The sequence below is a fragment of the Salvelinus sp. IW2-2015 genome, linkage group LG30 (assembly GCF_002910315.2).
Source record: "Salvelinus sp. IW2-2015 linkage group LG30, ASM291031v2, whole genome shotgun sequence".
In the NCBI taxonomy this organism is placed as follows: domain Eukaryota; kingdom Metazoa; phylum Chordata; class Actinopteri; order Salmoniformes; family Salmonidae; genus Salvelinus; species Salvelinus sp. IW2-2015.
Genome location: NC_036869.1, coordinates 15,696,337 through 15,721,105, shown reverse-complemented (window position 1 = coordinate 15,721,105; position 24,769 = coordinate 15,696,337). Strand labels below are relative to the sequence as shown.

Here is a 24,769-nt window from a genome sequence, read left to right as displayed (position 1 = left end):
GCAAAAGTTAGAACAATTTATGATGTTATTTTCGTATTTCTGTGGAAAATGTTGATTCCTATTCTCTGCCGTTTTGGAGCGCTGTCTCGCAATAACGCAAGCTGTTTGTTATGGTAAAGTTATTTTTAAAAATCTAACACGGGCGTTGCATTAAGAACCAGTGTATCTTTCATTTGCCATACAACAAGTATTTGTATGTAAAGTTTATGATAGTTCTTTGTCAGATTAGGTGAGTGTCCAAAATAGCTCCGGACATTCTGGTGAATTGATGCTACATATTCACAATGTATAACCACGGTTTGCAGCTCTAAATATGCACATTTTCGAACAAAACATAAGTGTATTGTATAACCTGATGTTATAGAACTGTCATCTGATGAAGTTGGTCATGGTTAGTGATTAATTTTATATCTTTTGCTGGTTTGCGATAGCTACCTTTTGCGGTGAATAAATGCATTTGTGTGTTTGGCTATTGTGGTAAGCTAATATAATTCTATATTGTGTTTCGCTGTAAAACACTTAAAAAAATCGGAAATATGGCTGGATTCACAAGATGTTTATCTTTCTTGCTGTTCCATGTATTTTCATAAATTTTTGATGAGTATTTATGTATTTCACGTTGCTCTCTAATTATTCTGGCTGCTTCTCGTTGCTATTTTGTGATGGTAGCTGCAATGTTAAACTATGATTTATACCTCAAATATGCACATTTTTCGAACAAACTAAATGAATTGTATTGTAACATGTTTATAGCTGTATCTGATTAAGTTGTTTCTTGGTTATGTGATCTAATTTATTATCTTCTATCTATGTGTCGAGTAGAAACATGGTGAAATATGCGTTGAGTCTTTGGCTATTGTGGTTATACTAATAGAATACATATTGTGTTTGCTGTAAACATTTTAAAAATCGGAAATGATGGCTGGATTCACAAGATATTCTTTCATTGCTGTATTGGATTGTGATTTCATGAAAATTATATTATATGATATCCCTGTCCCGTTAGGCTAGGCTATGCTAGTCAGCTTTTTTGATGAGGATGCTCCCGGATCCGGGATGGGTATCACTGAAAGGCTAGTCACTTTACACCTACCTACGTACTGAATTACCTCAATTAACTACCTGCTACTCCTTGTATATAGACATGTCATTACCTGGTACTCCTGTATATAGTCATGTTATTACCTGGTACTCATTGTATATAGTCATGTTATTACCTGGTACTCCTTGTATATAGTCATGTATTACCTGGTACCCCTGTATATAGCCATGATTACTGGACTCCCTGTATATAGCCATGTTATTACCTGGTACTCCTGCACATTGAGTCTGTACTATTACTATTAGTACTACTACTATTACTACTACTACTACTACTACTGCTACTACTACTATTACTACTACTATTACTACTACTACTATTATTACTACTGCTACTACTACTACTAGTATTACTACTGCTACTACTACTACTACTACTATTACTATTATTACTACTGCTACTACTACTACTATTAATTACTACTGCCTACTACTACTACTATTATTGCTACTGCTACTACTACTACTACTATTATTACTACTGCTACTACTACTCACTACTACTATTATTACTACTGCTACTGCTACTACTACTACTATTATTACTACTGCTACTACTACTACTTACTTACTACTATTATTACTACTGCTACTACTGCTACTACTACTATATTACTACTGCTACTACTACTACTACTACTATTATTACTACTTGCTACTACTACTACTACTACTACTATTATTACTACTGCTACTACTACTACTATTATTGCTACTGCTACTACTACTACTACTATTATTACTACTGCTACTACTACTACTTACTACTACACTATTATCACTACTGCTACTACTGCTTACTATTATTACTACTGCTACTACTACTACTATTATTACTACTGCTTACTACTACTACTACTACTATTATTACTACTGCTACTACTGCTACTACTATTATTATTACTACTGCTACTACTACTACTACTACTACTATTATTACTTACTGCTACTACTACTACTACTACTACTACTATTATTAACTACTGCTACTACTACTATTATTACTACTGCTACTTACTGCTACTACTACTATTATTACTACTGGCTACTACTCTACTATACTATATATTATTACTACTGCTACTACTACTACTACTACTACTCCTACTACTACTATTATTACTACTGCTACCACTAATGCTACTACTACAACTACTACTACTATTATTACTACTGCTACTACTACTACTACTACTACTACTAAATCCATTTAAATTGTACATACACAGTTTATAGTAGGTATAAAAGATGCAGTGAAATGCTGTGCTCCCTCAGCAATGCAGTACACTTATCAATATCAATTTTAACAAAATTAAGAGTAAAAACGAATTAAATAGTAATACAAAAGGTATTATTTATAGTAATAATATAGAAATAAAGTGGGTCGTGTCTTGGTCACACAGTAGAATAAATAGTATATAATAGAACAGCGGTATTGACTGTGCGTGTGTAGATGTGACCTAATTCAGGTAACTAGGCGTATGTTGCGTGTCACTACTTCACAAGAGAACCATTTGAACTTAAACTTACATTTTTTATCAAAATGCTTTTTTGGGCGGAAATGCCTTCTGGAACATGTGAACTTTCATGTGACTCAATAACACACGTGTATGCCATCTATAAATACAAATACAATTGTTAAATTACGAGCTTAGTTGGTTTAGGCACGGAAAAAGGCAGGAACCTGCTAGCCATTGTTGGCTGAGATAATGAGTGGGCTGGACATGCCGAGAGATAAGTTTAACATGAGCTGCTCAGTACAGTCGTGGCCAAAAGTTTTGAGAATGACACAAATATTAATTTCCCCAAAGTCTGCTGCCTCAGTTTGTATGATGGCAATTTGCATATACTCCAGAATGTTATGAAGAGTGATCAGATGAATTGCAATTTATTGCAAAGTACCTCTATTCCATGCAAATTAACTGAATCCCCCKAAAAAACATTTCCACTGCATTTCAGCCCTGCAACAAACGGCCAGCTGACATCATGTAAGTGATTCTCTCGTTAACACAGGTGTGAGTGTTGACGAGGACAAGGCTGGAGAGCACTCCGTCATGCTGATTGAGTTCGAATAACAGACTGGATGCTTCAAAAGGAGGGTGGTGCTTGGAATCATTGTTCTTCCTCTTTCAACCATGGTTACCTGCAAGGAAACACATGCCATCATCATCATTGCTTTTCACAAAAGGCCTTCACAGGCAAGGATATTGCTGCCAGTAAGATTGCATCAGGGACAGACTGTATTCTGCAAAAGGTACAGGGATTGGACTGCTGAGGACTGGGGTAAAGTCATTTTCTCTGATGAATCCCCTTTCCTTTCCGAGTGTTTGGGGCATCCGGAAAAAAGCTTGTCCAGAGAAGAAAAGGTGAGCGCTACCATCAGTCCTGTGTCATGCCAACAGTAAAGCATCCTGAGATCATTCATGTGTGGGGTTGCTTCTCAGCCAAGGGAGTGGGCTCACTCACAATTTTGCCTAAGAACACAGCCATGAATAAAGAAAGGTACCAACACATCTTCCGAGAGCAACTTTTTCCCAACCACCCAGGAACAGTTTGGTGACGAACAATGCCTTTTCCAGCATGATGGAGCACCTTGCCATAAGACAAAAGTGATAACTAAGTGGCTCGGGGAACAAAACATCGATATTTTGGGTCCATGGCCAGGAAACTCCCCAGACTTAATTCCATTGGAGAACTTGTGGTCACATCCTCAAGAGGCGGGTGGACAAACAAAACCACAAATTCTGACAACTGCAGCATTGATTATGCAAGAATGGGCTTGCCATCAGTCAGGATGTGGAACAGAAGTTAATTGACAGCATGCCAGGGCAGATTGCAGAGGTCTTGAAAAAGAAGGGTCAGCACTGGCAAATAAATATATATATAATTGTCAATAAAAGCCTTTGACACTTATGAATGCTTATATTTACTTCAGTATTCCATATTAACATCTGACAAAATATCTAAGACACTGAAGCAGCAAACTTTGTGAATATTAATATTTATGTCATTCTCAAAACTTTTGTCCACGACTGTATCGTCTAGGTGATCCTTTCTAAAGCGTTTTTTTTTAAGAACTGTAAAGGTGTTGCTAATGCCGTCTCGTAAATGTTAGCAACACCTCCGCCTTTGCGGGATGCACGGGGATTGGTCACTAGTGTAACCAGGAGGTGAGGCTCGTTTAACACAGTAAATTCATCAGGCTTAAGCCATGTTTCAGTCAGGCCAATCACATCAAGATTATGATCAGTGATTAGTTCATTGACTATAACTGCCTTGAAGTGAGGGATCTAACATTAAGTAACCCTTATGTTTTACTCGAGCGTATGAGATGTGAGGTATCACGATCTCTTTCAATATGGCAGGAATGGAGGAGGTCTTTATCCAAGTGAGATTGCTAAGGCGAACACCGCATGTTTAGTTTTGCCCAACTAGGTCGGCACAGACACAGTCTCATGGGGATAGCTGGCTGACTACACTGACTATGCTATTGTCAGACTCCACTAAGCTGGCAGGTTGGCTAACAGCCTGCTGCCTGGCCTGCACCCTATTTCATTGTGGAGCTAGAGGAGTTAGAGCCCTGTCTATGTTGGTAGATAAGATGAGAGACCCCTCCAGCTAGGATGGAGTCCGTCACAGAACAGGGCTCGCGGCAGCCGAGCGGAAATGATGGAAACTCGCCTCCCTGCGGACCTGGCATCCTTTCACTCCCTCCTCTCTACATTCTCCTCTTCTGTCTCTGCTGCTAAAGCCACTTTCACCACTCTAATTCCAAGCATCTTCCTCTAACCCTAGGAAGCTCTTTGCCACCTCGGTCTCACTCCAACTCCGAATCCTCCCCTCCTCTCCCCCTCACTCTCTCTGCGGATGACTTTCGCTCACCATTTTGGAAAAGAAGGTCGACGCACGATCCTCGTTGCTAATTCAAACGACTACCGGCTGGTTCTGGCTCACACTGCCTAGCACCTGTGCTTTGACTCTTTCTCCCTCTCTCTCGCTCCAGATGAATCGTCGCGTCTTGTGACGGCCCGGGTCCGCCCAACAACCTGCCCGCATTGACCCTATCCCACTCCTCTTTCTCCAGACCATTTCCGGAGACCTTCTCGCCTTACCGTCACCTCGCTCGTCAGAACTCTATCCTTCGACCGCTGCTACGTCCGCTTCCGTGCTCAGAGAGCGAGAGTTTGCACCCCTTCTGAAAAACCTACCACTCGTATCCTCCGATTGTCTAACAGCCCCACTACAGACCAGCTATCCCTTCTTTGCCTTTTCTACTCCCAAATAACTCTTGCAGACGTTGCGCGTCTGGGCCAGCTCTCCTGCTAATACTCTACTCAGAATGACCTCTTGATGCTTCAAATCAGTCAGTTTCAAGACTAGTCATTCAACTGAGACTGCCTCTTCTCCTGTGTCATGGAGGGCGCTCCGCACTGCTAATGGCTGAACTCTCTGTCTTGCCTCTGCTCTCAAAACTTACTAGACCTTCGGCTGCTTTGATACTGTGAACCAATAGATCCTCTCTCCCACCCTCCCGAGCCTGGGCATTCCGGCGGGCTGCCGCGCTTGGATTGCGTCCTACCTGACAGGTCGCTCCTACCAGGTGGGCGTGGCGAGAATCTGTTCCGCACCAACGTGCTCTCACCACTGGTGTCCCCAGGGCTCTGTTCTAGGCCCTCTCCTATTCTCGCTATACACCAAGTCACTTGGCTCTGTCATATCCTCACATGGTTTCTCTATTCATGCTATGCAGACGACACACAATTAATCTCTCCTTTCCCCCCTCTGATAACCAGGTGGGAATCGCATCTTGCATGTCTTGGCAGACATATCAGTGTGGATGACGGAATCAACCACTCAAGCTGAACCTCGCCAAGAACGGAGCTGCTCTTCCTCCCGGGGAAGGACTGCCCGTTCCATGATCTCGCCATCACGGTTGACAACTCCATTGTGTCCTCCTCCCAGAGTGCTAAGAACCTTGGCGTGATCCTGGACAACACCCTGTCGTTCTCAACTCAACATAAGAGCGGTAACCCGTTCTGTAGTTCATGCTCTACACATTCGCAGAGTAACGACCCTGTCTCACACAGGAAGCGGCTGGCAGGTCCTAATCCAGGCAACTTGTCTCTCCCGTCTGGATTACTGCAACTCGCTGTTGGCTGGGCTCCCTGCCTGTGCCATTAAACCTACAACTCATCCAGAACGCCGCAGCCCGTCTGGTGTTCCAACCTTCCAAGTTCTCTCACGTCTACCCCGCTCCTCCGCTCTCTCCACTGGCTTCCAGTTGAGAGCTCGCATCCGCTACAAGACCATGGTGCTTGCCTACGGAGCTGTGAGGGGAACGGCACCTCCTACCTTCAGGCTCTGATCAGGCCCTACACCAAAACAAGGGCACTGCGTTCATACCACTCTGCCTGTCGCCTCCCTACCTCTGAGGAAGTACTACATTTCCCGCTCAGCCCGAGTCAAAAACTGTTCGCTTGCTCTGGCACCCCAATGGGTGAACAAACTCCCTCACGACGCCCAGGTCAGCGGAGTCCAATCACCACCTTCCGGAGACACCTGAAACCCCACCTCTTTAAGGAATACCTAGGATAGGAATAAAGTAATCCTTCTAACCCCCCCCCTCCCCTTAAAGAGTTAGATGCACTATTGTAAAAGTGGTTGTTCCACTGGATATCATAAGGTGAATGCACCAATTTGTTAAGTCGCTCTGGATAAGAAGCGTCTGCTAAATTACTTAAATGTAAATGTAAATGTAAATTCACTGCCTCAGCAGGTCAGGCTTGGTCCTGTTTTGTGGGATGTCCCAGACAAAGAGGGCCAATTATCTACCAATTCTATCTTTCGGAGGGGCAGAAAACAGTCTTTTCACCAGCGATTGAGTTGTGAGACTCTGCTGTAGAGCTCATCACTCCCTAACTGGGAGGGGGCCAGAGACAATTACTCGATGCCACTACATCTTTCTAGCTGATTTGACACTCTGAAGCTATGTTGCGCTTGGTGACCTCTGACTGTTTCATCATAAACATCGTTGGTGCCGACGTGGATAACAATATTTCTATACTCTCTACAGTTTTAGCTTTAGCCAGCACCTCTTCAGATTAGCCTAACGTCGGTAGCCCTGCCCTGGTAAAACAGTGTAATGATCGCTGGTGATTCGTTTTAAGTCTAATACTGCGAGTAATGGGTCGGGCCATTGATGACATGTTTCCTCCAGGTCCTTTACTGATGTTGGGCCATTGATGGACATGTTTCCTCCAGGTCTCTTTTCTGATGTTGGGGCATTGATGACATGTTCTCCAGGTCTTTTACTGATGTTGGCATTGATGACATGTCCTCAGGTCTCTTTTCTGATGTTGGGGCATTGATGACATGTTTCCTCCAGGTCTCTTTTCTGATGTGGGACATTGATGACATGTTTTCCTCCAGGTCGCTTTACTGATGTTGGGGCATTGGTGACATGTTTCCTCCAGTCTCTTTACTGATGTTGGGCCAATTGATGACATGTTTCCTCAGGTCTTTTTACTGATGTTGGCCATTGATACTAGTCAAATAGGCCCAGTCATTCTCGTAGGAACGTTTTATGATGACCATACATTTATACACTCAGCATGTGCAGCCATGGCCCTTTTTTTGCTGCGCAGATGGAAGCATTGAAGGACATTATTGTGCTCTTGGCCAACTGGTTTGGCACACTTTTAAGAGAAATGTCTCTAATAAATTCAGGCCTGATTCAGTGTGGCCGTGGCACCAGGGCTCCCCTGCCCTGCTGTCTCTCCTCCCCTCCACTCTCTCTCACTTCAGCTTCCTACCCCTCCTCCCTCTCCTCCCCTCCAACACAGCTTCCTTCTTTGAAGGCGAAGGAAAACATTTGTGTAAGTATCGACCCCTGTTCCCTGGTGATCGCTTTTTCTTAAGGAAGGATTCTGTGGGACTGGAAGGACTTCAGAAAATAGAGATAGAGACAGATCAGAGCCTCAGCTCTCTGGCCGGCCTGCGTCCTCTTGCATTAGAACAACCAGTCAGAGCTCAGCTCTCTGCTGACCCGGCTGTATCCTGTTGACCTGAGTCCAGAGCTCTTCATTAGAACACCAGTCAGAGCCTCAGCTCTCTGCCTGACCCGGCTGTATTCCTGTTGACCTGAGTCCAGAGCTCTTCATTGAACAACCCAGTCAGAGCCTCAGCTCTCTGCCTGACCCGGCTGTATCCTGTTGCCTGAGTCCAGAGCTCTTCATTAGATACAACCAGTCAGAGCCTCAGCTCTCTCCTGCCCGGCTGTATCTGGTTGACCTGAGTCCAGAGGCTCTTCATTCATAACCAGTCAGAGCCTCAGCTCTCTGCCTGACCCGGCTGTATCCTGTTGACCTGAGTCCGAGCTCTTCATTTAGTACAACCAGTCAGAGCCTCAGCTCTCTGCCTGCCCGGCTGTATCCTGTTGACCTGAGTCCAGAGCTCTTCATTAGAACAACCAGTTCAGAGCCCAGCTCTCTGCCTGACCCGGCTGTATCCTGTTGACCTGAGTCCAGAGCTCTTCAATTAATACAACCAGTCAGAAGCCTCAGCTCCCTGCCTGACCGGCTGTATCTGTTGACCTGAGTCCAGAGCTCTTCATTAATACAACCAGTCAGAGCTTCAGCTCCACCTGCCTGACCCGCTGTATCCTGTTGACCTGAGTCCAGAGCTCTTCATTAGTACAACAGTCAGAGCCCAGCTCTCTGCTGAACCCGGCTGTATCCTGTTGACTGAGTCCAGAGCTCTTCATTTGAACAACCAGTCAGAGCCTCAGCTCTCTGCACGGCCTGCGTCCTCTTCATTAGAACAACCAGTGATTTAATAAACAGATCTAACTGCATGTGCAGGCTGTTGTACAGAGATGACAGTCAGTGAACTAAAAGTCTCCTAAGGTTTAATTACTCTGTTATATAATGCTGGTTCTGTCTGCGAGAGAGAGGCTATGTTCTGTTCTGTATATAAAAAATGTATTTAATGCTGTATATAGCTGTATATATACAGTATCTAATGCTGTTATGTAATACTGTATTCTAATGCTGTATATATAGCAGTATCTAATGCTGTAAATAACTGTATATATACAGTATTAATGCTTTATATACTGTATATATACTATTTAATGCTGTATATATACAGTATCTAATGCTGTATAATACTGTATATATACTATCAGTATCTAATGCTGTATATTTACAGTATCTTAATGCTGTATATACTGTATATATACAGTATCTTAAAGCTGTAATATACTGTATATATACAGTATCTAAATGCTGTTAATATAACAGTATCTAATGCTGTAATATAATACTGTATATAATACTGTATATGAATATGTATATAAATGCTGCATATAATGCTGTATTTAATGTCTGTATATAATACTGTAATTAATGCTGTATATAATACTGTATCTAGTGGTATCTAGTGCTGTATCTAATACTGTATATAATGTGTATATATACTGTATATGGATATTCGTATATAAAGCTGTATATAATACTGTATATAAAACTGTATATGCTGTATATAATACTGTATATGATTTTGTTATAAATGCTGTATATAATTTAACAGATTTTTTTTTATTTATACTTTATTTAACTAGGCAAGTAAGTTAAGAACAAATTCTTATTTACAATGACAGCTCCACGGCCCACCTGAACAGACTCTGGGCCAGTTTGTGCGTTGCCCTAGCTGGGATTCCCAATCACGGCCGATTGTGATACAGCCTGTATAATACTGTATATAATACTGTATATGCTGTATATAATACTGTATATTAATGTATATTTAATACTGTAACTAAATACTGTGATATGCTGTATATTATGTTATGTAAGTGTAACGGATGTGAAATGGCTAGCTAGTTAGCGGGTACGCGCTAGTAGCGTTCGTTACGTCACTTGCTCTGAGACTTAAGTAGGGTTTCCCCTTGCTCTGCAAGGGCCGCGGCTTTTGTGGAGCGATGGGTAACGACGCTTCGTGGGTGACTGTTGTCGATGTGTGCAGAAGGTCCCTGGTTCGCGCCCGTGTCGAGGGGACGGTACTAAAGTTATACTGTTACATAATGCTGTATGTAATACTGTATATAATGCTACATATAATACTTTATATACTGTATATTAAACTGCATATAATACTGTATATAACACTGTATATAATTTTGTATATAATACTGTATATTGTGCTGTATATATATTAATGTTTATAATACTGTGTACGATACTGTATATAATACTGTATATAATGCTACATATAACACTGTGTATACTGCTGTATATACTGTATATAATACTGTGCTGTATATGATGCTGTATATAAAACTACATATAATGTTATATATAACGCTGTATATAATACTGTATAGTAACCTATATTTAATGTTATATATAATTCTGTATATAATGCTGTATATTATAATGTATATAATACTACATATAATGTTATATATAAGACTGTATATTATAATGTATATAATACTATATATAATGTTATATATAATTCTGTATATAATGCTGTATATTATAATGTATATAATACTACATATAATGTTATATATAATGCTGTATATAATACTGTATATTATAATGTATATAATACTATATATAATGTTATATATAATGCTGTATATAATGCTGTATATTATAATGTATATAATACTGTATATACTGTTATATATAATGTATATAATACTATATATAATGCCGTTTTTAATGCTCAACAGTTTGTGTGTATCAAGAATGGTCCACCACACAAAGGTCATCCAGCCAACTTGACACAATTGTGGGAAGAATTGGAGTCAACATGGGCCAGCAGCCCTGTGGAACGCTTTCGACACCTTGTAGAGTCCATGCCCCGATGAATTGAGGCTGTTCTGAGGGCAAAAGGGGGAGGGGGTCCAACTCAATATTAGGAAGGTGTTCTTAATGTTTTGAACACTCAGTGTATATTTCTGCAAATCAGTAACTAATCAATAGCTGTATTAAATGCTGACGTATAGGTACAGTATAAGTCATCATTAAAGGCCCAGTACAGTCAAAAACGTGATTTGCCTGTATTTTATATTTATTTAACTAGGCAAGTCAGTGAAGAACAAATTATTATTTTCAATGACGGCCTAGGAACAGTGGGTTAACTGCCTTGTTCAGGYGCAGAACGACAGATTTTTACCATGTCAGCTCGGGGATTCGAACTAGCAACGTTTTGGTTACTAGTCCAACGCGCTGAGCACTAGGCTACCTGCCGCCCAGTAGTAGTAGTAGTAATAGCAGCAGTATTAGTTCTAGAAGTAATATTCATATTAGTAGTAGTAGCAGCAGCAGCAGTAGTAGTAGTAGAAGTAGTAGCAGCAGCAGTAGTAGTAGTAGCAGCAGTAGTAGCAGTATGTCACGTTCCTGACCTGTTTTCTGTTAGTTTTTATGTGTTAGCTGGTCAGGACGTGAGTTTGGGTGGGCAGTCTATGTTTTCTGTTTCTATGTTGGTTAATGGGTACCTAATATGGTTCTCAATTAGAGGCAGGTGGTTTTCATCTCCTCTGATTGAGAATCATATTAAGGTAGGTGTTTTCACTTTGTTGGTCGTGGGTGGATGTCTCCTGTGTTAGTGTCTGTCTATGGTGCACCATACAGGACTGTTTCGGTTTGTTTGTTCATTTTGTTCGTTCGTTCGGTTTTTATGTAGTCATTTCCCTGTTCGTGCGTTCTTCGTGTTACATGTAAGTTCTTACGTCCAGGTCTGTCTACATTCGTTTTGTTATTTTGTTAGTTAATTCAAGTATAGTTCGTTTTTTGTCTTCGTTGTTTTGTCGTGTCTAAATAAATATAATGTCTAAGTATCACGCTGTGTCTTGGTTCAATCCATGCTCCTCCTCTTRGGAGAAAGAGGAGAACCGTTACACAGTAGTAGTAGTAGTAGTAGTAGTACCAGTAGTAGTAGTTTATATATATTCCCACACTAGGAGGTTGGAATAATACTGTGGTATTGTGGACAGTATTATTACGCCCCTTTAGTGTGAGAGCTGTTTGAACATTTCAGCCTGTTTTGGTGGGATGGAGTATTTGCCTGCCTGGCTTCTACTAAGCTAACATATGGAGTTGTTTTAAGAAGGTCATACCATGTATCATTTAGCTATTTGATTCTGAAGTTTAGGACCCCTTAAGGTATATATAAAAATGATTTGATACAAATATTGAATTTGGCCTTTACTGCTATAGCCCATAGAAACGCATTGAATAACATATTCATAAATGGCAACAAAGACAGTTGAAAAATAAATCATAAGGAATACGTTTTTGAAGTGTCTGTCCTATATCTAGGCGATATAACAAAGATCAGGAAATAATGCATACATCTATTTGTTTACACATATTTAACCCCTTATTTTTGTTGCCACAAAACTATCTCCATGCTCCCATTCATTTGTATGGGTTACCTTCAGACAAACCCAAAACTACCTCCCTACTCCCATTCATTTGTATGGGTTACCTTCAGACAAACCCAAAACTARCTCCCTACTCCCATTCATTTGTATGGGTTACCTTCAGACAAACCCAAAACTACCTCCCTACTTCCATTCATTTGTATGGGTTACCTTCAGACAAACCCAAAACGGAGTCTTTCTACCGTGTGGTCATATTAGTTTGCAGCCGAAACTGTTGGCACATCAAAAGATGGAACATCAGCGTTGCCGACCTCAGACGAGTTCAATGGGCCTTGTGGGGGTCGTAGAGCAAACGGAGAACTCTCCCCTTCTCCTTAATAATACCTTGTCTTCCCACAAACCTCTCCCCACCCCACCAGGCCCCTCTGGACTGGGGAGGGTCACACCTGTGTTGACATTGGCAGGACACTTGGTTTTCTCTGGTCGACTCTGCTAGTCAGACCAGGCTGAAAATGAAAGCAAAGCATCTCATCAGTATGTTTCTCTTGATCCCCTGTTCCGGAACAACTGGACTGTCCCAAATCACACCCTATTCCCTAACTAGTGGACTACTTTTGACCAGAGCCCTATGGGTAATGGTGCTTAGGATGAAAAACATTTCAGGAGAAAGGACGAGACTTGAATGTAACACTCAACTAGTTGCCTTGTAACTTCTCAAACTAGCTCTGGCTGCCACTAACTGCTAATCAGCCTCAACACCTCTTCTCATTCTCCTTAAGCACCACTACCGCCTTGCTTAAACCTGACAAAACAGTCATTGATCCTCTCTGTTTAGCCTCGCATGCAAGACACTGAGTCACACGCCTCAATATATCAAAGGGTCTACTCAAAGTTTACCTAGTTACTTAAGTTAGCTTACTTACTTCGTTTACAATGGAGATTGATCTCACTGCATCGAATTCTAAAATGTTCTCAGAACAAGTTCCAGACTCTCCCTTCTCCATTGTCAGGGACACGCCACCTCTAACCAGATGGCTGCGGTCCGTTGTCTCTGTGCCCTGCCACCGTTCCAGGCCTCARAAAGAACCAGATTGCCGTGGTCGGCCTCCAGGCCGATTTCTCACCTCCCTGCCCACCCGAGCTCACCAGCCTCCCCTCTCCGCATGCGGGGACGGCTCGTGCTCCCGCCAACCTACAGAACCTTTCCCCTCTGCTCCCGCTTCCATCGTAATAACAAGGCAGAGCTGTTCCACACAAGGCTTCTGCCAAGACATAGCCCGTAAACAGCCTGGATGCCATGGCTCCAACCGCTGCCAAGGGCCTTCCATCTCTCTGTCCTCACACCCACCTCAACCCCTTACCTGCCTTATCGTCAGCCTTTCCCACTCTTCTTCCCTTCCTCCCTGCCCTTGTTTCCCACCTCTTATGTGCTGTCTCCACCGGTGTCTACACTGGTGCCCGCTCTGGCGTCCTGCCAACCTTGCCTTCACAGCCTCCCCTCCCCCCAGGTCTCGATAGCCCCGTGACCACTTCTATCTGCCAGTGTCGACCTCTCGCTTTCTCTCAGGTCCCGCTGCCACCACTGCAGCTTCTCATCTTCTCTCTCTGCCAGCAACAACCTCACACATCTCCACCTGCTCAGCCAGTTACGAGCCTGCCGCCCTCCAAGCTGCGACCCTGTCCCGACTGCCTCTCGGTTCCAGTCTTCACTGCCGGCCGTAGCCCTGCCCCGCCATCCGGCCCACCACCCCCTCTCTAAGGCCACCCCAGCTCATCCTCCACCCCCGATCTTCAACGCCCCGATCTTCAATCCGCCTCCAGTCTCTTCCGCTCTCTGCCAGCAGATCCCACAAGGTGCAGATGTTAATCCTACCGCTCTCCTCACTCCTTCTCCCACCCAGGCCTTACCCCTCATCGTGGACTGTGGCCTCAACCAGGTGCACCTGCACTCCACTAACCCTCACCACTCCAGGGTTCTCACTGTACCAGAATTTTTTGCTTGGCTTTCTCCCACTACAGAGAGGTCATCTGCATCCTTCTCACCGCCAGGAGTTGGACGACTACRGACCAACCATCGTGGATCTGGCTGTCCGTTCTGGTGACGTACCCTTTTACCCTCACCGGTTATCGTCAGCCACTGCCTCCAGGCTCCTGCAGGGGGCGCCCTCGACGTGGAGCTCTACTGTTGCATCTTCCCTGGAAAGGTGTCCCTCGCCTGCGACCTCTGTGGCTGTCCATCCCACCCTGCCACCAGGACTTGGACCTTAACACTGACCACTACTTTGTCCGATATTTGCTTGACTGCCTGAATTTAGTTTTTTCTCCAGGCCTCATCTCTACTTCTGCACCAACCTCTGTTCTGCACTTGATGAGCCATGTGTTGTCTTCTCCCTCCTGGCCACGGAGATGAAGCAGGGGTTTATGATTGGCCCCCTCCATGCCATTCTCCAACTACTGCATCATGGTGCATTCAAGACAACTGGGATGTTGGAGAAAAAAGAAAATTGTTCCGACTGGGAATTTTTTTATTTCAACAGTCATCCAACTCAGGAACTCGGGTCTGTTTTTCTAGCGCTCCGACTTCGCCAACCTGAAGATCAGTGACGTCACATCAACAGAAAATATGGCAGACTTTTTTGGTATTATTATAAAAGTTGAAAATAAACTTTAAAACATTATATTGGGTGTTTTTCTTGCGCGACAGGCATTTCTATTGTTTTGGATTGGTTATTGTTAGGGGAAGTTATGAAATATAACAGCTATGACTGAGATCAAAATAGTTTTGCTAGCTACTCTGGCACTAGAGTAGCGAGCACTAGCTAATGCTAGCTAGCAATAGCAGATGCTGTTGAAGACAGCTAATACCTAACATTGTAAAATCTCATGACCCTGAGCTTGCGGCCTCATGGGTTTCAATGTATGCAGACAAGAACATCAATTTGTTTATTTATCGGGAACAAAACGAACCCCTCAAGACGCCCCTGTACCCACCAGCTACTTCTTTGAAGATTTTACTATAAGAGTTCACATTCTTGGTCAGTTTAACAAATTGCTACATAATCAAGTGATTAGTCTGTTACACAGCTATTATTAATATGTAGTGTCGTACAGTGAACTGATGAGAGGTCGTTATTGATCTATGTCTTGAGGTCAGCTGTGAGGTTAAAGAGACAGATGCAGTATGTCGATGGAGACTGCGCAGCCAAGGGAGACGGTCCAGCCTTCCTGCTAACCAGCTGTGTGTTCAGTAGAGCGCAAATCCTCTTTCTTATTGATTTAATGTGGCAGAATTTGGAAGCAGGTGGCTGAGGTTTGCCAAAAAGCCTTGCAGAACTGAATGCCTTGCAGAACTGAATGCCTTGCAGAACTGAATGCCTTMCAGAACTGAATGCCAGGGTGAAGGCAGTCAAGGGTGAAAATAAATTACTCTGGTTGGACGTGGCTGCCAAGCTAACCCTACTTTGAATAATCTCAAATATAAAATATATTTTGGACACTTTTTTGGTTACAAGTGTTATTTCATAGCTTTGATGTCTTCACTATTATTCTACAATGTAGAAAATAGTAAAAATGACCTTGGAATGAGTAGATGTGTCCACACTTTTGACTGGTACTAATATATATATACTCGGACATTGCTCGTCTTCATTCCATTTTTTTACTTTTAGATGTGTGTATTGTTAGATATTACTGCACTGTTGGAGCTAGAAACACAAGCATTGCGCCTCACCCGCAATAACATCAGCTAAACATTGATATGCATCAATAAAAATGTATTTGATACTATTTCCATTGTACACTGTGGGTAGCCTACTGTCTCCATTGTACCCATAAACATTTTTATCCTCAACACGTTTCCAATATTTATTTTAAATATTGTTCCTCAACTATTTGTTTGCTTTCTACTGGAAGAATAGATAGCGCCTGTAAATAGTCCAGTTGAGCCAGGCAGCTTTCTCTGTCTCTCTCTCAGGCAGGAAGCAGCGTGGGCAGCCAGCCTCCCGGTGGCACCGCCTGCGTCACGGTTTTTCCAGTGACGCGTAGGCTGCGCTGCGGAGCAGTCTGTCTCAGACAAGGGAAAGGCTGCACGGACCGTGTGCTCTGCTACAATCGAGACAAAAGCGAGAGGTCTGTTCGAGGATAAAGTGCGATTGTGTCGCTTGGATTGTGACTATTCTACTATATTTTCACTAATGGCGATCTGATATGTGAAGTATTGGTGAGTAGCGGCGCTGTTGGTCATTTACCACCGTTCTGTGTAATTGATGTGTAAAAGCTTTGGGGGGGAGACAAGCCAAACAGTTAGGATGTTCTCTATGCTGTCACCATAGCAGAAACTGGCGCTAATCATTATGTTTATCATGTTCGATTGGTTACAATGTTGCAGAAGAGAAGGTAGACATTATAGACAAAGCTATGGTATTTAAATATGAGGATAATCGGGTCTATAATGAAGTGGTTCATTTAGTTGATGGTCGCATTTTTAGAAATCTGACGTTTTATCGCAGCTGTTGATGAAAACTAATTGACTACTTTAAACAAGTTTGTTGGTGTTTGGCCTTTAATAAACCTTGTGATTGGAGGTTGAGTGCAGGACAGGTGACAGAGCACGCCAGTGTTAATAAACCTTGTGATTGGAGCAGGTTGAGTGCAGGATTGTTGACAGTGAACATGTTAGACTATTATATTTAATACAAATAAAAACATGTTTTATTTAACTGGGCAAGTCAGTTAAGAACAAATTCTGATTTACAATGACGGCCTACCCCAGCCAGACCTGGACGACGCTGTGCCAATTGTGCGCKGCCCTATGGGACTCTCAATCACAGCCAGATGTGATACAGTCTGGATTATTGTAGCCTAGTTGATTTTGTGGTTGTAATGGGTATTTCTAATATGGTGTGTTGTCTACAGTGTATTCAGTCGGCTAAATTGATTCCCTAGTTCGCCTCCAGTGMGGCTACGGCCACTACAGCTCGAGCTCTCACAGCTGATGTGTTGTCATAGCAATTATCATTAATCAGGAGGATTGATCGGCTCAACATGGGGAGGCTGGCCACAGATAATCAGACGTGATATCATGATTGACAGACATATCAGCAATTAGGCTGCGCTATTCAAATGAAATGGTCCGTGTGTTTATCGCCTTGTTATTGAAATAGGCATTGATTCATCATTGGAATATTCGATCATACGTGAATCGGGGGACATTCAGATGCCACTTGGCGCAAAGGAATCCGTTTTATTGTTCAATATTTGTCTGTCTGATAACCTGAATCAATTACAGCTTGTTAGTTAATAATATCTAAATGATTGGTTATTCTGCATTGGACCACACATGTAATGTTTAGAAGTGAAACAAAATATGCGTTTTCCTGTCTGGAAAACTATTTTCCCTGTTCTCAATGTCTTCTCCACAGAACAAAGTAACAGGATATAATTTATAACCCAACCCTAGCCTGTGGTTGACCAATTATAATTCCTTGCAATAAAACTGGGACACTGGCCAAATACCAAGTATCCTGTTTCAGGCCCAATGTATAGACAATTTGAACCAATGAGAACTTGCCCCATGTAGCTATGCATCCCGTGTCTCTGACCCATTAATTCCCTATTACAGAAAAACAACCATTTCCATTGATCGTTAATTCCCTCTTGAACTTTAGTCCTCTGCGTTGTGTATTTTGAATATTCTTACACCAGCCAGCTAACGTTAGCTAGCTAACAGTACACTTTAACTTGAAATGAAATCAACTTTCTGACAAAATTAGAAACATGTCATGTCTAAAAATGTTTTCCAGCTAGACACTTCTCCGTCTCTGTCACGGATGCCATGGTTCCCCTTAGTTTGAAGATGTAATCCAGAGACGGGTGTTTTACAACAGCCTTCTGTGTGTTCCCTTTTGGACCCTGTCTGCATATCTGCAATCAAATGCCAGAATTCCTTAACTATCATACTCTAATTCCACTGATTTCAAACTCGGTCCTCCAGAAAGTGAAGAGCAACACCTTATGCAGTTATTTGTGATATCTTTCAGAACAACTGCGTTAGAAAAGATGACCGACACATACTGACCACTTCATGTTATAGACAGAAGCGCTCTACTTTGCAAACCAATCCAAACTCCTCTCTCGGCATGTCCAGCCCACTCATTATCTCAGCCAATTATGGCTAGCCGGAAGGTTACTGACTTGTTCCATGGCTAAACCAACTTGGCTCGTAATTTAGAAATTGTATTTACAGAAGGCAGACAAGTTTGTTATTAAGGCACATGAAAGTTCACATGTTCCAGAAGGCATTTCTGCCCCAAAATACGCATTTTGATTAATAAAAACAAAGTTTACGTTCAAATGTCTCTCCTGTGAAGTAGTAACGCATGACACACACCTTGTTTCCTGAAATTAGTCACATATTTCATTTTTCACATTAATTGGTCTTTTAAACCAATCACATCAGATCTTTTCACATCAGATCTTTTCACATCAGATCTTTTTCAGAGCTGATCTGATTGTTCAAAATAATATCAGAATTGTTCTGCCTTTGTAAACAAGCCCTCGTGTTTTGAATGTGGGAGCTACAAAGTGAAATGTGTTCAGTATGTTGAAGCAGATGCTCTCATTCTCACGCTGCATTAGATTAGACCGACAGAAACGCTTCCACGGTGTGGGAGTCATCCTTTCTTTACACCTAGGTTGCCTCCCAGATGGAATGCAATGTTCCCTAAATAGTGCACTACTTTATACCAGGGCCCTATGGCACCATGTTCCCTATATAGTGCACTACTTTATACCGGGCCCTATGGCACCATGTTCCCTATATAGTGCACTACTTTATACCAGGGCCCTATGGCACCATGTTCCCTATATAGTGCACTACTTTATACCAGGGCCCATGGAACTATGTAGGGCATAGGGTGCCATTTGGGACACAATCCTAGTCCACATGTCCATATCCTCTTGACCAACTAGCCTACACGGTGGGTGGTGCGGAAGGAGTCAAAAGATGTGAGACAGGTAGTATACAGATGATTTAGGGAAAGGGGGATAACCTAGTCAGTTGTACAACGGAATGCATTCAACTGAAATGTCTTCTGCATTTAACCCAACCCTTCTGAATCAGAGAGGTGCGGATGCTGCCATAATCGACATCCACATCTTCGGCGCCCGGTGAAGTGGGTTAACAGCCTTGCTCAGGGGCAGAACAACAGATGTTTTACCTTGTCAGCTCGGGGATTCGATCCAGCAACCTTTCGGTTACTGGCCCAACACTCTAACCACTTCATGTGCTCTGCCGCGCACGTTTCACAACCACAGGAAAGAACTCACACACACACACACACACACACACACACACACACACACACACACACACACACACAGAGGCTTCTGTCTCCAGGGAGTGGGCGTTAATAAGTGTTGATGAACAGAAGCTGTTGTCTGTTTTATCAAACACAGCAGATAGCATAACTAAACTGTGAGAACTAACAGTCTTTCTCTTCTGTTATAGTCTCCCTTAGCCTTCTCATCCCTGGGGTGAGTTTGGCTTCATGCAAATGTTTCAAAGCACAATGAAAATAGCACCTGCAGTTGCTATCTCAATCTATAAATATTATCAGTGACTTTAAATAGACATGTCGTGATGAAGCTTAGAGCAGAGGCTAGTATCGTCTGATTTTAGTAGCCATCATGGACACAGTAACATAAAGGGTTTGACTGGTCACCTCTTGGAAACAACTTTGCTCCATTGTGCTAAACAGATTCCAGGTCTGTCTCATGGATCCAATGTTCCCAAGTGTCCAGTAGGACACTACCTTGTCCACTGCGCTACAATGTCCAGTAGGCTGCGCTACAATGTCCAGTAGGCTGCACTACAATTTCCAGTAGGCTGCACTACAATTTCCAGTAGGCTGCACTACGATGTCCAGTAGACTGCACTATCTTGTCCAGTAGGCTGCACTACGATGTCCAGTAGACTGCACTATCTTGTCCAGTAGGACACTACCTTGTCCACTGCGCTACCTTGTCCAGTAGGCTGCACTACGATGTCCAGTAGGCTGCACTACCTTGTCCACTGCGCTACCTTGTCCACTACGCTACCTTGTCCAGTAGGCTGCACTACCTTGTCCACTGCACTACCCTGTCCTTGGGTTGTCTTTTAGAGCGGGTTGTGCGTTTATAAATGAACGGTGCAGTGGAGATACCTCCAGTATTTACCTGTCTGTGTTTTATGCCTCTCTTGACTCAGACTACAAAGTTGTGATTGTATAGACCAGGGGGTATTCAACTCTTACCCTTTGAGGTCCAGAGCTTGCTGGTTTTCTGTTCTACCTGATAATTGCACACACCTTGTGTCCCAGGTCTAAATCAGACCCTATTTTGAGGGGAACAATAAAGCTGAACCTATTGAAATGGTTGGCGCCTCCAGCTCCTACAAAAAATTCCAGGTTTCTACTTTTTCTAGTCTTTTTCAAAACATGTCTTACTCACTTTGTTTAGTGCACTACTTCATACACCTTGGTAGAGCTATTGTAATATGAAACGTTGGGTACTCACCGTCCACCCCAATTCCCGGAGACGGCGGAACAATAGTCTGGCTTCTTTGGTGAGGCGCCGGGTTGCCTGGGAGTCCTACCGAAGAGTAGGAAATGAAGACATCGACAGAGGCAGACATGTTGGGGGTCTTAGTGAGATTCAGACACCGGCTGACCCATCCTCCATTACCGAGCATACTACTCACCAATATTCAATAATTACAAAATGAACTTGACAAACTCAGAGCGAGGATCTGATTCTGCATTATACTGTTTTTCTGAGACTTGGCTTTTCTCCGACATCCAAACAACCATCAGGTTTTACAGCTCGAGTGGATAGAAAACAGGTTCTCTCTGGAAAGAGGTCAGAGGGCTCTGCTTTATGACCAATAACAAGTGGTACGTGTCACGCCCTGACCTTAGAGAGCCTTTTTATTTCTCTATTTGGTTAGGTCAGGGTGTGATTTGGGTGGGCATTCTAGTTTGTCTATTTCTTTGTTGGCCGGGTATGGTTCCCAATCAGAGGCAGCTGTCTATCGTTGTCTCTGATTGGGGGTCGTACTTAGGCAGCCCTTTTTCCCACCTTCAGTTGTGGGATCTTGTTTGTGTGTAGTTGCTTTCTGCACTGCATATAGCTTTACGTTCGTTTTTGTATTTTGTTGTTTTTCGGTGTCATTTTAATAAAAGGAAAAATGTACGCCTACCACTCTCCACCTTGGTCTCATTCTATCAACGAGCGTAACAGTACGACAGGGGAAACGTACATGAACTTGCGAAATTCTGCTCTCCCGACTTGCAATACTTGGTCATCAAATGTTACCCTTTTTACCTCCCGAGAAAGTTCTCAGGTATTGTCGCCATGGCTGTGTACATCCTGCCCCAAGTCGACACCAAAAATGCTCTCAAAGATCTTCATTGGACCCTGAACAAACTGGAGACCGCGTATCCGGAGCAGGCGTTCATTGTCATGGCGGAATTTAACAAAGGTAATTTGATAACCCTGCAAATCTGACCATTTTTCTCCTCTCTGCCTACAGACCAAGACTCGAGGGAGGTTCCGGTGGTCAGGTCTGTGTGTCTGACCAATCTCCAAAACTGTTTTGATCAAGGCCACTGGAATATGTTCCGGGTCTCCTCTAGGGATGACATCAATGAATACGCTGACTCGATTACCGGATTCATAAAAAAATTGTATGTGATACTGATGGTGTCTTTAAAAACCTACCTGAATCAAGAGGGCGTATGGAAGTCATTCAAACGTGTTGACCCTCGCAAGGCTGGTGGCCCAGACAACATCTTTAGCTGCGCCCTCAGAGCATGTGCAGACCAGCTGGCTGTTGTTTTTTTCCCATACATTTTCAATCTCTCTCTAGCTCAGGCCATTATCCCCACCTGCTTCAAGATGACCACTATTATCCCCATGCCCAAGAAAGGGAAATTAACTGAATGACTACTGACCCTTAGCGCTGCCTTCTGTCATCATGAAGTGCCTCGAGAGGCTAGTCAAAGACCACCTCTCCAATGTGTCTACCGTCCGATGAATCCAGCCGCTGCACTGTACACTGCCCTCACCCACCTGGACAAGAGGAATTCTTATGTGAGGATGCTGTTCGACTACAGCTCAACCTTCAATACCAAAGTGTCCTCTAAGCTCACCGCAAAGCCCACGGCCCTGGGTCTGAATTCCCTATGCAACTGTGTCCTGGCCTTTCTGCCGGGCTGGCCCCAGGTGGGAAAGGTAGGCAACATGACCTCCTCCACATTGATCCTCAACGCGGGGGCCCCACAAGGGTGCGTCCTCTGTTCCCTCCTGTACTCCCTCTATACCCAGGACTGTGTGGCCTTGCACTGTTCCAATTCCATCATCAAGTTCGCTGATGACACGACAGTAGTAGATTACCAACGATGGTGAGACGCCCTACAGAGAGGATGTAGGCACTCAGACGGTGTGGTGCCAGGTAAACAACCTCGGCCTCAATGTCAGCAAAACAAAGGACTTCAAGAGGAACCAGGCTGGACACGCCGGCATCCTCATCAATGGGGCCACCGTAGAGAGGGTGAAAAGACTTAGTTTCTTAGTGTACACGTCTCGGAGGACCTGAAATGGTCATACCACACAGACACCATGGTGAAGAAGGCACAACTGTTCAACTTCAGGAGGCTGAAGAAATTTGGCCTGTCCCAGAGGGCCCTCTGTGTTCTACAGGAGCACCATCTAGAGCATACTGTCGTGCTGCATCACAGCCTCCACCACCGCTGACAGCCTAAAGCCTCCTCAGGTGTGTCATGGCATGCAGGAATCTGAGGTTCCGTCCAGCAGCTCGGCCTCATGGGAGTTGGAGTTGTTAGCTGTGAAAGAGGAGACACAGTACTACAGCACACGTGTGTGTGTGGTCTTCTGTCAGTGACTCACCCTGCTGCCAGACGGGGTGGTCTTCTGTTAGTGACTCACCCTGCTGCCAGACGGGGTGGTCTTCTGTTAGTGCGTGACTCACCCTGCTGCCGACGGGGTGTGTCATTCTGTAGTGACTCACCCTGCTGCCAGACCGGGTGGTCTTCATAGTGACTCACCCTGCTGCCAGACGGGGTGGTTCTGTCTTGGTGACTCACCTGCTGCCAGACGGGTGGTCTTCTGCTAGTGACTCAGCCTGCTGCAGACGGGGGTGGTCTTCTGCTGGTGACTCACCCTGCTGCCAGACGGGGTGGTCTTCTGTTGGTGACTCACCCTGCTGCACCGGGGTGGTCTTCTGTTAGTGACTCACCCTGCTGCAGACGGGGTGGTCTCTGTTTAGTGACTCACCCTGCTGCCAGACGGGGTGGTCTTCTGTAGTGACTCACCTGCTGCAGACGGTGGTTTCTTGTTGGTGACTCACCTGCTGCCAGACGGGAGTGCGTTCTTCTGTTAGTGACTCACCTGCTGCCAGACGGGGTGGTCTTCTGTTAGTGCTCAACGCTGCTGCCAGACGGGTGGTCTTCTGTCAGTGATCACCTGCTGCCCAGACGGGGTGTCTTCTGTCAGTGACTCACCCTGCTGCAAACGGGTGGTCTCTGTTAGTGACTCACCCTGCTGCCAGACGGGGTGGTCTTCTGTTAGTGACTCACCCTGCTGCCAGACGGGGTGGTCTTCTGTTAGTGACTCACCTGCTGCCAGACGGGGTGGTCTTCTGTTGGTGACTCACCTGCTGCCAGACGGGGTGGTTTCTGTTAGTGACTCACCCTGGCTGCCAGACGGGGTGGTCTTCTGTTAGTGACTCACCCTGCTGCCAGACGGGTGGTCTTCTGTTTAGTGACCACCCTGCTGCCAGACGGGGTGGTCTTCTGTTAGTGATCAACCTGCTGCAGACGGGTGGTCTTCTGTTAGTGACTCACCTTGCTGCCAGACGGGGTGGTCTTCTGTTAGTGACTCACCCTGCTGCAGACGGGGTGGTCTTCTGTCAGTGACCTCACCCTGCTGCCAGAACGTGGTCTCTGTCAGTGACTCCAGGCGCTGTGCCAGACGGGGTGTTATCTGTCAGTGACCACCCTCTGCCAGGACGGGGTGTCCTTCGTTAGTGATCACCGCGCGAACGGGGTGGGTCTTCTGTTAGATGACTCACCCTGCTGCCAGACGGGGTGGTCTTCTGTTTAGTGACTCACCCTGCTGCAGGAACGGGGGTCTTCTGTTGTGACTCAACCCTGCTGCGCAAGACGGGGGTCTTCTGTTAGTGACTCACCCTGCTGCCAGACGGGGTGGTTTCTGTTA

At 44.2% G+C, this 24,769-nt stretch overlaps 2 protein-coding genes across 2 annotated transcripts in view; both read left to right on the top strand.

Moving 5' to 3' along the window:
• The window catches only part of LOC111954834 (synaptotagmin-4-like), a 35,475-nt gene extending 20,711 nt beyond the window's left edge, over positions 1-14,764 (top strand). The window contains exons 4-7 of the mRNA XM_070436139.1: positions 6,064-6,127; positions 13,570-13,723; positions 14,064-14,433; positions 14,516-14,764. Of these exons, the coding sequence (XP_070292240.1) occupies positions 6,064-6,127; positions 13,570-13,723; positions 14,064-14,433; positions 14,516-14,764 (837 nt within the window). The remainder of the gene's footprint in view (positions 1-6,063; positions 6,128-13,569; positions 13,724-14,063; positions 14,434-14,515) is intronic.
• A 1,707-nt stretch (positions 14,765-16,471) lies between these two features.
• The window catches only part of LOC111954833 (cysteine/serine-rich nuclear protein 1), a 40,037-nt gene continuing 31,739 nt past the window's right edge, over positions 16,472-24,769 (top strand). The window contains exon 1 of the mRNA XM_070436138.1: positions 16,472-16,715. The gene's annotated coding sequence lies outside the window, so the exon portion shown is untranslated. The remainder of the gene's footprint in view (positions 16,716-24,769) is intronic.